At 38.3% G+C, this 17,362-nt stretch overlaps 1 protein-coding gene across 8 annotated transcripts in view; it reads right to left on the bottom strand.

Moving 5' to 3' along the window:
- ABLIM2 (actin binding LIM protein family member 2) overlaps positions 1-17,362 on the bottom strand; it is a 301,430-nt gene that overhangs the window by 28,270 nt on the left and 255,798 nt on the right. For 6 of the 8 annotated variants that reach the window (XR_003566819.1, XM_027836365.1, XM_027836364.1 and 3 more), the window contains 3 exons: positions 15,065-15,114; positions 11,876-12,014; positions 5,131-5,189 (listed from right to left, as the gene is read on the bottom strand). Coding sequence is in view for 7 of the 8 variants with exons in the window: in XM_027836365.1 (XP_027692166.1) it covers positions 5,131-5,189; positions 11,876-12,014; positions 15,065-15,114 (248 nt within the window). In the remaining variant the exon portion in view is untranslated. The remainder of the gene's footprint in view (positions 1-5,130; positions 5,190-11,875; positions 12,015-15,064; positions 15,115-17,362) is intronic. The other 2 variants (XM_027836368.1, XM_027836371.1) reach the window with 1 other exon arrangement.

The following is a 17,362-nucleotide window of genomic DNA, read 5'->3' as shown; positions in this document are numbered from 1 at the left end:
GTTCAAATTCTGACTGTGTTACTGCCTGTGCTGCTTTGGGTAAGTTACTTTCCATCACTTGGCTTCAGTTCCCTATTTATAAAAAGAGGGGTTTGGGGGTTTGGACTATATGACTTTTGAGGTCTCTTCCTACTTTAACTTTATGCTCCTATGATTATTTCAGCTTCAAACCTACGATCCTATGATCCTTTCCTATGCATTCCTGGCATTCTAGGACATGCCAGTAAAACAGCAGCTCCTGAGCTTGAGAGAGTAATCCTGCCATCTAGTGTCCTTTATTTTAAACATAAAGTCATATGCATTTCTTATAATCCACTGGTACTTGACAAAAAGTCAGATGGAATTCAGAAACAGACCCAAGTGAGATCTTTCCAGGCTCCTACTTCCCTCTACTTCTATCTTAAAGGCACCATGGTGACCCCCTGAGTCAGTTTTGCCCTCTCTGGATGGCATAGCCAACCAGATGGAGAAGAAAGTCTACTAAATTGGTTTCAAAAGGCCTGGATTTAGATCCTGACTGGGCTACATACTATGTGGCACTGCTCAAATTATTTCCTTTCTCTAGACCTCAGTTTCTTCATCTGTAAAATGAGAGGGATGTACTAACTCTTCTCAGTCCCCAATCCTATTAAGTTGAACATGGGTGGTATAATTAAAAAAACCTCTCCTACACAAATAGCCAAATGGATTTATCACTTCAATAGTTGGGTTTAGAACAACTAAAAAAAGTGTAACAATTTAGACAAGTATGGCCAGTTGTGCGTCAAAGACCAACCAGGGGCTTCAAAACCACCCTGTCAATGTAGGTAGCCTCACACAGGCAAAACTGCCTAAGAGTTGAGGGGCTTTTAAGTGTGTTTTTGCTATTAATCATAATTTTGTACCCCACTCAGTAAACCTGAATCAACTGAAATAAAAACAATACACATTACTGATCATCTACTGTGTCTCTTAGAAGAAATGGGAGAGGAAAACACAGAAATGGATAAGATACAATCTAAGTAACCAAAACCTTTGATTAACTGGGATTTTTTTATGTTCTAATTCTAGGAGTCAACAGCAAACCACAAGAAAATGAGGATGTTTAATAGTGCTCAGAAGTAATGACTTTCCATAGGATCATAAGATTTAAAGCAAAAAGAGCCTCAGAAATCATCTATTTCAGCTTCTTCATTTTATAGGTAAGGAAACTGAGACCAAAAGAGAGAAGTGATTTACCCAAAGTCACCACAGAACACCACTCTCTAGTGTTAAAAAGGTCCTTTATGGTGTTATCATCTTCCAAGGACAGGATTCCTGACATAACAGAATGAACACAAGACTGGGTAAGTGTAAGAAGACCTGGGCCACCGTTCTAACTAGCTGTGGGACCCAGGACAGAACACTTTACCTCTTGAATCTTTCTGTCCTTGTTTGTGAAATGAAGGGTTTGGATTAGAGTTACCTCTGAGGTTCCTTCCAGCCCCAAGAACTGTTGAGTGGAAGTCTGGGCTCTGACCTTGACTCACGGTGATGTTGAATAGCCTCATTTTCCTTATTTATAAAAGGAGGGGGTCTTGCCACTCCAAGAAAGTTTTGTATATTTTAACACATCAACAAAGTAGAGACGCCTTACTTCCTAACAACAACAAAAGTGACCTACTAGGTTACAATGAAGAAACCTCCAAGCCAAAAGGCCACCACACTGCCAGGTTTTGAACCCCAGATTCATCTAATAGAAATATTAATAAAGCATGAAAAATGGGCTCTAGATGACTAAGTTAACAATAACTTTGTGCAGCATACAGTAAATTAACATCAATTAGCTGAACCCAATTTCGAAACCACAAAATGCTTTCAGTGATCACCACCTCTCTAAGGGGAATCCATGTTAAATTCTTTAGCGGTACAGAACTAGATGAGACCAAATTCAACTAATGAGGCCTCTCAATTAACTGGAGTATTGTTTAATGTGCTCTAATTTTAGGAGAAAACAATATGCAATAGAAAAACAGGTCTGTATCACAGATTTAATTGTTTGGGGGAAAAAAAAAACCCTTGTGTGATCAGTCTGACATATAGTTCACTCTTTCCTGATACTCTTTTCCCCTTGCCAATTCATCCTTTATATAGCTGTCTGGTGGCTGTTCATCATGAAACCAGGTTGTTTCTATTAAACTTTTGATCATGTAGGCACCCAAGGAATAGTCAGTGAAAATGCATTTCTCAGACACCTCCTAGGTATAGGACAATGTTACTACTTGCCAGGTACCCAAAGAATAGTCAGTGAAAACGCATTTCCCAGATACCTCTTAGGTATGGAACAATGTTACTACTTGCCAAGTAGTACATAATTTTAGAAGAATGGTGATTTTGAAGGTCAAGGATGTCGGGGCTATCACCCTTTTCTCCCCAAGAAATAGATTTACAATATGATAAAAGGAGAAAGAGAGAATAGAGGAGAGCAAGAAACCACAAATGTTAGTGAGGAGCAGAGGAGGACATAAAAAGTTCAAATCAAATCTTTCCAAAACAGTCACAGAATCCGAGTCGGAAGGGACCTCTAGTCCAATCTGTATCTGAATCCTCTCTATGAAATACTCAATGAGTGATCATCTAGGTTTCTCTTGAAGCTTCTAGTAAAAGGAAACCCAGCACTTCTCTTGACACTCCTTTCCATTTTTGGATAGCTATAATTTGTTTCAGATATTTTTTCCTTTCCATCAAGCCTAAGTCTGTCTCTCTGTACTTTCAAGTCATAGATCTCAGTTCTGCCCTTTAGAACAAAGAATAACAAATAAAATTCTTCTGTAACAGGCTGGCCCTTATGTCTCCACTTTTTTCCCTCTGATCTTCATGAGGTATGGATGGGCTCTAGTCCCTTCATAATGGTTGCCTTTACTCTTCAATTTATCAGTGTCCCTAGTGCCTTCTCAAATGTGGCCCCCAGAACTTCAGATATGGTCAAGACCAATACCTTCCTATGTTAATCATTCAAACTCTTACTTAAGTAATCATGCTATAGTGACAAGAACACTGCATTTGGTATCAGAGGAAGAAATCTTGGTTCTGCTCCTTGTTAGACTTATGATTTGGGAAAAGTCTTTTCTCTTCCTTGGGTCTCAGTATTCCAGTTTGTGAAATGTGGAGGTTGGACTGAGTCAGAGGTTCTTGAAACTTTTAGTCTCAGGTTCCTTTAGAGGACCTCCCAAATTATTGAGGACCTCCCAAAGTGCTGTGGGTTATATTAATTGAAATTTACTGTATTAGAAATTAAAACTTATACATTTTAAATGTTTATTCATTTAAAATAACAATAATAAATCCATTACATGTTAACATAATACTTTTTTTAATGAAAAACAGCTATAGTTTCCAAAGAAAAAAAATCAGTGAGAAAAGTGGCACTGTTTTACATATATTTGGAAATCTCTTTAATGTCTGACTTAGACAGAAGACAGTAGGAGTCTTATATCTCCTTCTGTGTTCAATCAGCTACTATATACATACTATATATGAACTATATAGTTCATTTGAAGCATATGAAGAAAATTTGGCCTAACACAGATATGTATTTGGAAAAGGGGGGAGTATTTTAATAGGCAAATAACTTTTTAGCAATATTATAAAAACAGTTTTGACCTCAGTGACTCCTGAAAGGGTCTGGGAGACTCCTAGGGGTCTGTGGGCCTTCCTTTGACAAAATCTATACCAGATGATCTCTAAGGTGGCTTCCAGCTCTAAATTCTATGATACTATCAAGATCTCAACAAGGTAAAAAGTACTGGGCTAGGCACAATTTGTATGTTGCCAATCTCTGACCCCAGTTAACAATATAGAATCACATTTTCACAGTCTATGTGTATTCTCCAAATGTGAATATACTAACCAGTATGCTTTTCTTGCCCATCATGCTTTTATTTTTCAGAAAAAGTGAAATTCTGTATAAAACTTGTATTTACCATTTCAATATTTTAGTTCGCAGGAAGTTCAGAGTTCAGCTTTTAATAAACTATCTATGAGTTGTACAGAGTATATTATAATTTGACTAAGATTTTAGAGAAGCAAGATCATACTTATATCAGGGCATTCAGACAAAAGGTGATGACTCTGGTTATCTTGTTTTCCATCCACAGTATGTTCCTCCTCTCCCCCCCATCACTCCTTCCCCATACGCAATTGTCTTAAGTTTCTGGTGTTTGGGAGACAGAGAGGAGGATTGTGGAAGGGGTAGATATGATTAGAATCATATGCCGATTTCTATCTCAACTGGTCCCCTTCAGTTTGTGTTCCTGTCTCCATCCCAACCTGGAAGGTGAAGGGGGAGAAATTACTTTACAAACACTTTAGGCAGCATGCGGCATGCTCATTCCAAAATTCAGACCATTCAGTGATGACAATGCATTTTAAGTGTGGGAGGCACCATTTTTTTTTTATCAAGGGAAAAGTGCCAAGGAATATAGGTATACTCAGCCTCAAACTCAAATCCAACATGCTCAGTGTAAAAAAATTGCATAGAATTGCAAAACACAACCTTAAAAATTAGTCTTGGTTTGCTTTCAGTGATGAAAGGCACTGCCATCAGTCACTATGACTACAGTATTGGGAGGAAGTCACGAATAAGTCTACTATTTACTTTGTATCTCCTCTCTACTACTCAGATCTGCAAGAACGCCTGATTATAGAATAACAAGTTCTTAGGTTTCCCAACTTTTAAAAAAATTCTCTTTAATTATATGCCTTATTCAAAAGGACTTCATGACAGACAAGTCATTTCCCTGACATTGTTTCTGAAAGACCTCCCTGTTCCTACCTGTGATTGATTTCAGTTTTGCTGGGTTCCTATTTCATGGTAAGATCTTTTTGTGTATGGTTTGTTTGGGGATGGGAAAGAAGGAAGATGGAAGGGAAGCAAAGAATGAGTCACTATGTTCTTTTAGAAACTTATTCTGAGAGAGAGTGAGAATGAGAGAGAGAGAGAGACAGCGTACAACCAAGTTACAGTAGACTAGACCATCTGATGCTGGCAGATGTGTAGGCCATCTTGGATTTCTTGCTGGGCTGTTACTCAAAAGGTTAGAAAAGCTGTCAACCAAGGCACTTGGTGATATCTTTGTTAGTAAACTTCGTGCTTGGGAATCAAGTACCTACCCGGTTGAATCCATTCTTTCCATATCCAGGTAGAGAAGCAGATTTGTTATATGGGAATCCTGAAACAGACACACATAACTTTTAACGGGCTCTTCAAATCAAGCCTACCAGCAAGTCAACTGAGGAAGACCAAATCAAAATGAAAAGATGAGGAGCTCTCATAAAAACACAGAACAGATGGCAGATATGCAACTTAGACCAACAGGGCTATAGATAGTATGTATGTGTGTATGTGTGCGTATGTGTGTGTGTGTGCATGTGTGTGTGTGTGTGTGTGTGTGTATGTGTGTGTGTGATTCACAAATCTCAAGAGCAGGTTTCAGACCAATACAGATATAAACAATTCCATGTTCTTGACCTTTCAAACTTTATATCTGGACTTCCAATAGAGTTTGGCTTTATTTGGGACCCAATCTCCTTAAGCAGCCAAGCAGGGCTGTGAGAAAGGTGAAATGTGATGAGCACCTGAATTTCAATCATCTCTTGAATCCTGGAAAATGTAATGTATGAATTTTCAAAGAATCTAGATACTTCAAAGGCTCTTACATGAAAGAGAATCATTTTAAATAAATATGTATACATAAACTTCAATTTCTATATAACCAGAATGTATAATACATAGAACTACATACAAATAAAGCTATTAGAAAAGATGATTTTAAGTGAAGGCTGTTTTCATTTTCATTTCCAAAGTGGAAAAAGGAAACTTGGGGGAAGCTTCCAAAGGAAATGAGACTGAAACAGATAGAAAGCCAGAACATTTCATCTCCTAAATAAACACAGAAATTACCTTTTTTTTGGCGAGGCAATTGGGGTTAAGTGACTTGCCCAGGGTCACACAATTAGTGAGTATCATGTGTCTGAGGTCACATTTGAACTCAGGTCCTCCTGACTCCCGAGCTGGTGCTCTATCTACTGTGCCACCTAGCTGCCCCCCAGAAATTACCTTTTAATGGATTTAGGCTGATAGATATCATAGAGTCACAAGACCACAGCTTTTGATTTAGAACTGGAAGGGATTTCAGAAGCCATCTTGTTGAATCCCCTCATTTTATAGGTAAGGAAACTAAAGCCCAGGGAAGTTAAGTGATTTGACCAAGGGTACACAGAGATGATTAAAATAATCTGCAGTCAGGATTAGTTGAAGCAGAGCAGAGGATGCCTCTTGCTATCATTTGAGAACCAAAATGTACTTCTGTCCCCACCTATCTAAAGTTAATCCCCATTTAATGTCTCTCCTTTAGATTAAAGAAGTGTCTACTGAAGCTATCTATTAAAATATGAATATAAGGAGGTTGTGCAGGGTAGTAGAAAGAATAATGTACTGGGAATCAGACAACCCGACCTCTAGCCCTGATTCTACCACTAACTTGCTAATCCTAGGAACAAGTCATTTCCCTTTCTTTGAGCACTCAGTTAGTTTCCCTGTCTGTACAATGAGGGGGTTGGGCTATTTAATTTCTAATATCCTTTCCAGCATTAAAATTCTTTGAATCTCCATTGAAGGTATCACTAACAGATCAGCAACAACTAGTTTATCAGATCAGCACAGAAAAGAACCCAGCTTTGATGGAAAAGAAGGTTGGACAAGGACCAGAACTTGGAGTGCTGACTAAGGAGGACAGGCCTGGATGAGGACCCCACAATGAGGGCCACGGGAAGCCAACGGACAGCAAAAGCACCTCCAGTGCTTGAGGCACCTGAGGGACCGTGATGGAGGATCAAAGGTAGACGAAATCTTAGTTACCATTTCCTCCAAGGCTGGTTCTGGCTATGGCTATATTAGATAAGTAGTTCTTCTAAATGCTATTGAGTGAGCCAATGGCAGCACTTAGAAGTATTAGACCTATAGAGGCACTGTGTGCAGTGGAAAGGACGATAGATTTGGAGTTAGAGGACCTGGTTTGATCCTTGTCTCTCTATTGCACACTGCCCAGGGATTACTTTCTATCGCTGGTTCTCAGTTTTTCTGTAAAATGAGATGGGACAAGAGGATCTTCAAGGTCCCTTCCAGCTATAATTCCTATGATCTATTCTATACTTTGAAAAAATTAGAATTTCTTTTTATTGTGGCAGTCTAGTCAGATGCTTGAGGAAAACAGGCCCTATGGTACAAAAATTACATCTGTTTTAAACCACGGAATGTATTTCTTACTCAGTTTTTGGATTTCTGAGGACATATTAGTATAATCAGTGGTGATCGTGATGATGATGAATGAGACAGAATAAATTAAAAAAAAGATCAAATTCTTCAGCCTCAAGGAACCTACATTTAAAAGTCTAATTGTACCAACATAGAACAGAGGGTGCCAAGGAACATGCTAGGGGAGTAATATGAAAGTTCTGTCATGTAAGAATCACTGTAAGTAAACACAAACACATACTTGTAAATCTCTCTAAAAGTAAAACTATTTGTGGAGGGAAACACTTTCCCTTCCCCTATCTATGGGCCTGTCAGTGCTTTGCACATAGTAGGTGCTTAATGGTTTATTGATTTCTAGACTTATTAAAGAAAGCAGGAAATGATGAAGTCCAATTTTATAGGCATAGCAAGGATTTTTTTTTTAAAGATAATATATGTTTGCCATCTAGTGGCCATATGTGAAAATTGCCATATTTTCCAAGTTACACTCAATGTTTAAAGGATCTAGAGAGATACAAAATACACTCTTAGGTCAGAGGGAGGGAAGGTTGTTACCAACTGAGAGGAGTCAAGAAGGGATTCCTGGAAAAAAGAGGCATTTAAGTTGAGTTTTAAAGGATAAGTAGAAATCCAACTGGTGAGGAGGGTGAGGCAAGGTTTTTCAAGCATAAAGAACAATGTGAGAAAAGTTACATTGGTGGAAAAGCAGGAAGTGTATTTGAGGGACTGTGAATGGTTAGTCACATTTGACTGAAGCACAGAAAGACTGAAAGGAAGTAGGTGTCTAAGTCTAAGCCATAAAGGTAGAGTAAGCCTTGAATGCTACACAAAGAAGTTTGACTTTTACTTGGTACATACCAGGGAGCTACTAAAGAACTTTGAGCAGAAGAGTGACATCACAAGATCTAAGAACAAAGAAATAAGCCTGGTAGTGTGGTACAGAGAATAGATTGGATGTGGGAGAGAATAGAAATATAAAAACCTGTTAAAAGAAGATATTGCAATCATGCTGGTGGGTAGTTATGAGGGCCTTTACTATGGTAGGATAGAAGAGGGGATGGATATGAGAAACAGAAAAGTAGAAGCAATGGGATTTGTTAATTGTTTGGATGTGAGAAGAAAGAGAGAGGGAGATGTCAAAGAAACTACCAAGGTTTTGAACATAGGAGATGAGGCAAATGGTGGTGCTACTTATAGAAACAGTGGTCAGGAAGAACAGGTTGAAAGAAAATAAACTCAGTTATTGACATGTTGAGTTTAGAGTTCTGGTAAGACATCCCAATGTGGTGTCCTTTGGTGATTAGAGACACATGAGTGGAGCTCAAGAGAGAGGTCACGACTAGAGATAGAGATCTGGAAGTCATTTGTGTAGAGATGATAATTGAAGACATGAGAGTAAATGTTGTTGCCAATGGAGAGAGCTCAGAGAAAAAAGGAGAGGGGCCAGGAACAGACAGACCCTTGTGAAACACTCATATCATGAATGTTCAGGGGGGAAAAAGCCAACAAAAGAAAGAATAATTACAAGCATTACAAGAGTAAGTTTTCTAAGAGGTATCTAACAGAAAGGAGTGTTCAGTATTATTAGGTATTGCTGAGTTCAAGGAAGTTGAGAACTGAAAAAAATCTGGCTTTTTAGTTCATTGGTGACCTCTCAGGGAGTATTTTCAGCAGTTCCAGGGATAGAAGGCAAGTTCCAAGGAATTGAGGGGACAGTGGGATAACAAGGAAGTGAAAGAAGATGGCTCTAGTCATCTCTTTTTTTTCAAGGTTTGCCTATGAAGAAGAGTAGAGTGATGGGATAGTTGGCAGATGGGGCAGAAGAGTCAAAGGAAGAATGTTGGATAGATGAATATGTTTTTAGGCCTATTGTGGAGAAATCAGTGAAAAGAGACTGATTATATAGGACAGAGACAGAGAAACATGGAGGGGAGAAAGAGAGAGAGAGAGAGAGAGAGAGAGAGAGAGAGAGAGAGAGAGAGAAGAGCAAGTAAGAGGTTATAGGATAAAAGACACAGGTAGGATTAGCCCCTATATAGTTACCTCTTTTATGATTGTAGCAAAAGAGAAGAGTGTAAATTATGCTGCTGATAACATTTTGAGGAATGAATGGAAACTGAGGGAGTTGACCTTGAATTCAATGAAAAAGGAAGTTGTTGTCTGTTGAGGGTATGGTTGAGACCTGAGAGGAAAAGCTTTTGAACAGCCACTATAGGGATTCAGACAGGGAGTCAATGAAAGCAGAGGTAGAAAGCTGGGTGTCAAGAAAGGCCCCTGCTTAGGTATAGTTGGTTGATGAAATCACCTCACTTTCAATTTTCTTCAAGGACACTTAATAGACTATGAACAGAAGGAGAAGAATTAAATGATGAGGCAACCATCAGGGCTGAGAATTAATGGTTTGGGAGGAGTGAAACATCCTAGAGATTTTAGGGTGGTAGGACATGAATTACTAACTTAACAGATCAATGGGGAGGTACCAATTGTTGTTCAGTCATTTTCAGTTAGGTCCAACTCTTTGTGACCCCATTTGGGGTTTTCTTGGCAAAGATACTGGAATGATTTGCCATTTCCTTCTCCAGCTCATTTTACATAAGAGAAAACAGAGGCAAATATGTGAGTTGGCCAGGGTCACACAGCTAGTAAATGCCTGAGGCCAGATTTGAACTCAGGGAGATGAGTCTTCCTGATTCTAGGCCCTGTACTCTATCCACTGTGCTACTTAGCTGCCCTGGAGAGTTTTCAAGGCTATGTATACAAAGCAAGTTAAGGAAAGGGAGGTAGCCTGGGCTTGTAAGGAGGATTCAGGGAATTGGAGGTCATGATAATTGTGAAAAGCACATTAAAAATAAGGAAACAAGTGGAAGAAGTGGAAGGATCAGAGCTAGATGTTAGAGATTAGAATTTTAAGGTCTGCAATCCTGGAAAAGGTACAATTAGCAAGCAATGATGATGATGATGACGTCTGAGGAGCAATAATGTTAGTGTGTGGCCAAAGTGGGATATCCACAAAGAATGAGAACATATAAAAAAGCAATGGATCTCTTAAAGTTATTTCATACTATATTTGGTCCTAAATAATGAGATCCCCACATGTGAGGTTTTTTGTTGTTGTTGTTGTTGTTGTTTTGGTCATGCTTTGATTTGTCACACATAGAGGTAGTGTGGTATAGTGGAAAGAGCATTAGAGCATAAAGAACATGAAAGCAAATCCTGACACCATCTCTTACTGTCTATCTGTCTTTGGCAAAGTTGCTTTCCCTCTCTGGACCCATTTCATTATCTGCATAATGAGGCAATCAGACTAGATAACCTTCCAGTGCTAACTTTATGATCCTTTGATTTCCCTCCATTCCTCTCTAGGCCCAGCTCCTAACTCTCCAGATTTCATTTTCCATTATGGCCAACAGCCTTCTCAACCGAAGATGCCTTCAGCACCAAGGCCAGTAGCTGTCTCACCCTGCCCTTGTGGCTCCTTCCCTAATTGGTCCATCCTTCCCAGCACTTCTGTTTTAAGGAAGGTCCTGAATGGACCATGTCCACTCCTTCAGCACTCTCCAGGCTTTGCTCCCTACTCTGCAGTTTTCTTTCTCCACTAAGCTCTATGCATACTTTCCCTCCTCAACCTCTTTTAGCTTCTTTTCATGTATTGTCTTTTTCCTTTAGAATATAAGCTCCTTGAAGGCAGGAATTATCTTTATTTTTGTTTCCACATGTACTCCCAGTGCTTAGCATTGTGCCTTGCCTGGCATATAGCAAACACTTAACAAATATTTATTGACTTTACTATGATTTCACATTATTACTGATTAATGATGATATTGCCCCAAATGAAATTGTTCTCTTTAAAGAAAGACTCAAAATTTCCCAGTGTTAGATTCAATGCTGAAATACCTGACCCATCAGCCCTGCATGTTGGCTGACTGTTACAATGCATGTTTCTTGAACACTAATGCCAGAAACCACTTAATTTATAATTACTTGAGCATCTTGGTTTTTTTTTTTGCCTTAAGTCTTATATTCAACCATACTGATTTTCACAACACCCCCCCCCAAAAAAGTTATGAATGCAACTGTTGTGTCTGTTTCATACACAGAGAAAATCAAGTTTCATTCAGAATGAGCTAATCTGAATGAGCTGAAAGTTTTTTTCCTGGAGTAATTGCCTCAATACCTGGTATTTAATCCACCTGGACCATGCTCTTGTGGGAATGCAGCTCTTACTTGATGGCTAGGAACTATTTTGTCTTAATGGGGCATGAGAAAGCTTTTGCCCTGTGTCTTCCCTATGGGTATATATGTCTCCATTGTAGACTGTTTCTGCTAGAGCTCCACAGAGAAAATGCAGAAGGACAGGTTTTTAGTGTAATTAGATGCCTATATCAGGGAAACTGAACTACAGACACAGATGGCTAGTGTATTATGAAGGTTCCGTTCTTTCTAAGCATTATCTCATTGGGCTAGTGATGATGATTTAGAGAATGCAGCTCTGGAGCTCCCAGTAGTAGCTCCAGCCCAAAGGCTCTGGTTCTCTACATCATCTTCACTCAGACCTCATTCAACCCTTCATCTGGGGGCTGCTGCCCTAGCGCAACCACTCACGTGAATAGAAGTCTCCTTGCATCCTCTGGAGAGAGTCTCTCTCTGTCCCACTACTATGAGAGAGTGACTGTGTATCCAGGTCAGGCGAATTTGTTCTAGTGTCCGTATCCCCCTTGAGAAACAGCCAACTGCTCTTTTGCTGAGAGGAAAAAAATAAATCAAGTTAATTCCTGGAATCAATAAATGCAGAAAATTGATAATGTTCATAGGATTTTAGAGTAGGAAGAAATTCTTTAAGTCCATTATTTCTCAAAGTGTGGTCTGGGGGACCCCTGGGTGTTTTTCAGGAGGTCTGTGAGTTCAAAACTATTTTCATAATAATACTAAGACATTTTAATTTCTAGCAAGGTAGATACTGATATATATATATATATATATATATATATATATATATATATATATATATAAAACACATAAACAGAAGCTCTTTGGGTTTCTCAATAATTTTTAAGAGTGTAAAGGGATCCTGAGACCAAAGTTTGAGAGCTGTTGCTGTTAATCTACCTAGAGAGAGAGACATATGAAAGGTTTTGTGACTTATCCAAGGTCACACAGCTAGACTGAGATTCAAACTCAGATTTTTTGATTCCAGATTTAAGGTTTTTTTTCCAAGTTTAACCTTATTCCCAAAGCCCCTTGGCATGGGATTCTTCCTTTATTGGTGGAGATCAATGTTCCATGCTTACATAAGGGTACACCTATAAACCACAATAAGCTCAGTTGCTTACATTGAATTCAGTTAAATTGAATTAGGACATAGCTCAACTGCAGATAAGTAGTGACTAAGAGTTTCAAAGAGAATTGGGATCTGAGTCAGATAAGAATACTCCTCCATTCCCCAGGAGTAGGTGATCTCTGAATCATAGGTCATAAGCTTAAAGAAGAGGGACCTACCTTATCTCTCTGGGTTATATCATCTAGTCCTTGTACATAAACTGTTTCATGGACCCTGTGTCTGTGTTTAAATTTATACCCATTGTGTCACTAGTAAAATACAGAAATATTTAGCCTTAAGCAAACCTAATATATGAAAATCCACATTTGTGTGGACCTTTGGACTCAAAGAATGTCAGAGATCTGACATTTGAGATCTAGTTCCCTTCTCCTTTCCACACTGTGATTTTCCCATCTCCATTTTACATATGGGGAAACTAAGCTTAGTTTATAGTTTACTTTTTATTGCTATCTTTTATTTTCACATCGTCTTCATTTTTGAAATGGAACCCCCTCCCATCTAATTATCCCTTATAGAAAGAGAGAAGAGGGGCAGCTAGGTGGCACAGTGGATAGAGCACCGGCCCTGAAGTCAGAAGGACCTGAGTTCAAATCCGGCCTCAGACCAAAGACTTGACACATACTAGCTGTGTGACCTTGGGCAAGTCACTTAACCCCGATTGCCTCACTAAAAAAAAATAATAATAATAAAAAAAAAAGAAAGAGAGAAGAAAAAAACAGTTCAGAAGAAACTGAGGTTTGCTACACACATCAGAGGAATATACTGGTGATTCATACATGACCATAAAGATCTTTCTATATAACACAGAGAGGCAGTGAGATGTAGTGGGATCAGCACTAGACAATTTGGACCCAGAAGATCTGCTTTCCTGTCTTAGACCCATCAATTTCTGGCCACTTGAGTTCAGACAAGTCATTCATCTTCTCTGAGACTGCTTTTCCTAATCTTTTAAATGGTAATAATAATACTTAGGTTTTCTACTTGAAAAGGAGCAAATGAAATGATATACATACATTAAACAACACAGGAATGTGAGCTGCTATTTTAATTCCTAACACATTAATCTCTTGGTACTTTGGGGACTGGAAATCTCATCATATCAAGAAGCATTTATTAAATGTCTACTATGTGGAAGGTACTTCCTTAAGTACTGGGAATAAAAAAGAATAAAAAGAAAAATAGCTCCTTCCCTTAAAGATCTCCTATTTAATGGGGGAGACAAGACGTAAATAACTATGTCCATACAAACTGTTTGCAGTGCAAATTGGATGTAAACTCAGAGGAGATGCCTTCTACCACCAAGAGTCATTACCTTTCTTTAATCTAGGAGATGGTCTTCAAGAGCTGGTATGACTAAAAAGAATCCCTCTGTGACCCACCTGATGAGAAGTCTTAGCTAGCCTGGTCCAGTAACAATAGACTCAGGCCCATACTCAAAGTCTCTCCAACTTGAGTGAAGATGCCAGAGTCTCACTCCATTGGGATAGCCTAAGAAAGCCCATGGTCACCTTGGAAAAGGGAATTGTTGGCTATGTTGTATAAATGTTACACAAAATCTGGATGCTGCAAGACATTGAAAATCTCAGTAAAATGGCTTATTGACAGGAGAGTTTATATTTGCAAACAGGAAAGAAGAAACTGTTCTTTAAGGCATAGCTGTAAACAGGATTAATAATCTAGGTAGGATGAAATATAATAAACAAAAAGATTCAGAGCATCACAGGATCTTGGACTGAAAGGGACCTTAGAGGTCATATAGTCAGTTCTCATGCTACAATCAGATTTTCACTTAAATGGAAAAAGATTTATTAAAAAATAATAACACATTTCTATGGCCTTTTAAAAAAATGTTGAACTGGACCTTAGATTTCATTGCTATAAGGACCTCCTAATGAAGAAGCTCCCTCTTTTATTAGAGATTGGCAACTGCTTTGTAACTTATGGTCTTAGAAACTTGCCAGTGAAAAGTCAAGTGACTTGTCCACATAGCCAGAATATGTCAGAGATGAAACTTGAACTCAGGTCTTCCTAACCTGAAGAGCTGACTCTGCTATGGTGCCTCTCATTTCTATAGCATTTACACATTAACAAAGCCCTTTTCTCAAAACAACTTTATGAGATAGGTAGTGTATTGTCATCATTCCCATTTTACAAAGGAAGTAATTGAGCCCCATAGGAGGGAAGTGACATGCCCAAGAGAACATGGACAGCGAATGGCAGAACCAGTTGCAAGCCCCAGATGTCCTGACTTAGTCCAGACATCATCCCTTTGTTAGAAAGGACCTCTTTTCTTAGTCTTAGCACAATTAATCCTAAAGTGTTAAGGCTTAAAATCTCAAAAAAGATTTTTAATGATCAGAATTATTTTATTAAAAATTCCTATGGTTTTTGTTTTGTTTTAGAGATTATTGGCTGGTGAATTTCATTTATTTCTGCATTTTTTTTCTCATTACCTTGCGGTTATCTGGATCAAAACTTCCATCTTCATCTAATTTCTTTGTCACTGGAAGAGAAAAAAAATTCTATTTAGAAACAGAATTTCCATGCCATTCCCAGTATTGTCATTTCTGTTCTATGATCCCATTTTAAAAAAGGTGGGGGAGGGAGGAGACTTCAATGGCATAATAAAGAGTCCGTGGAATCCAAGACAGGCCAGAAGGGGGAGAAAATGGCTTTAGCAGGAATTGCCTGTACATGGAAATGTTGCTTGGCTGTGTCTGTGCTTATACATGTATGTGCCCAGTCTTATAGATCAGTTAATGGTCTTAAATAAAAATGGTCCCTCATTGAAATAATCTAATGACATAGTCTTGGGATGTTGACACAGCTCAACTAACATTTTAAAGGATGTATGTGATGGTTTTAAAGTATGCCTTTAATGAAGAAAATGACAAATTATGAAAAGTGACATTTTGAAAACATCCATAAATATTAGAACCAATTATTCACAGAACCATGGAATATAAGATTTGGAGGCCATCTAGGTCAATCCATACCTAGAATCCCATCTAGAGCACCCAAAAGAAGTGTTCATACAGATCCTGCTGGAATTTTTCCAGGTATGGGAAGCTCACTATTCACCGAGGCCAATTACTCTGCTTTTGAACAGTCTTAACTTTTAGGAATTAAAAAAAAAAAACAAACCTGAAATATGCCTCCATTTAACTTCAACCCATTGTTCTTACTTCTACTCTCTGGGGCCAAGAAGAATAAGTCCAATCCCTATTTCATATGATATTCATCCAAATATTTTAAGGCAGCAATCATATCTCTGGCCCATTTGGCTCCCAGCCTACTTTTCCCCATACTAAACATTTTAGTTCTTTCAGCCAATACATTATATGACATTGTCTCCAGTTACTCTCTTCTGGATGCATTTCAAGATGGTGAGAGGGCTGGAAAGCACCTTAGTTTTAAAGCAACTTAATTTTAATGTATAACTATAAAAAAAGAAAATGATGACATAGAAAATGGCATTTTAAAATTCTACATAAAATACTGAACACAATGAATAAATATCTACAAGGAATGAAACTGTATTAAATAGAAATAGGTCTTTAAGAAGGGATTTGCTCAATTCTATCTACTAAGAATTTTACACGATATTTGAGTATATGAGTATAAAGGAGTCAGAATATAGAACAACTAGGATCCTTCCAGGCTCAAAATCCTATGATGTCCTACCACACTGGAAGGCATTGAATGTTGGCCTAACAACAATGGACAGACAGTGTGAGCTCAGTTTCCAGTTTTCCCCTCTCAGTTGGAAAGAAAAGAACAGCTGAGAAAGGGGATAAGGATTCAGGCATGAACATGAGTGGAGTGTTCTTTTTATTTTATTTATTTTAATTAATTACTTACTTTTATTTTGTTTATTTTTGTTTTGTTAGCTTTGTTGGTTTTCCATTGCCATTAATTAATGATGCTAAAGCTACAGACAGAATTGCCTCCTCTAAAGTGTGACTTGAATTTCTAAGTGTTAATTTGTGCACATAAACACCTATTACCTTCATCATTTCTCACATTTATAGATCAGTACCTCAGGGAATCAATCCATTTTTGATTGTTGTGGTTATTGTTGAGTTGTTTCAGTCATGTCCAACTCTTGGTGAGCACATTTAGGGTTTTCTTGGCAAAGATAATACTGGAGTGGTTTGCCATTTCTTTCTTCAGCTCATTTTATAGATGAGGAAACTGAGGCAAACAGGGTGAAGTGACTTGCCCAGGGTGATACAGCTAGGAAGTGTCTGAGGCCCGATTTGAACTCAGGAAGATGAGTCTTCCTAATTCCAAGCCTGTTGCTCTAACCACTGTACCACCTAGCTGCCTTCCATTTGATTAAATTCCCTCAAATTTCAATCACTGACCTCTGCATAGAAATGAACACCATGTAGCACTGACTGTAGTACAGAGCATTGTATCATTACCTGAGACTTTGTTAGTACAAAGGAAGAAGTGTAATCTGTGACATTTCCAGGGACACTATCTCCCATACCTTGCTAAGGATAAGACTGAAAGTAGGTCAGATACTTTGCAACTACTGGCCTGGAGTGCTGAACTTTGACAAACTAACAATTGGACAATTGAATACTGAGAAGTCAAGTTTTGTATACACCAAAATTTCATTAGTTTCAAAGAGGAAATAATTTTCTATTTGAAAGAAAACACACTCACCCACCGTATTTTTTGCGTGTAAGTGAAAAAAGTCCCCAAGGATTCAGAAGCAAAATTCTGCTTCATTATGAAAATTC

This window comes from Vombatus ursinus, unplaced genomic scaffold (genome assembly GCF_900497805.2).
Source record: "Vombatus ursinus unplaced genomic scaffold, bare-nosed wombat genome assembly UNPS02014818.1, whole genome shotgun sequence".
Lineage (NCBI taxonomy): Eukaryota > Metazoa > Chordata > Mammalia > Diprotodontia > Vombatidae > Vombatus > Vombatus ursinus.
This window is presented reverse-complemented; position numbering and strand designations above follow the sequence as displayed.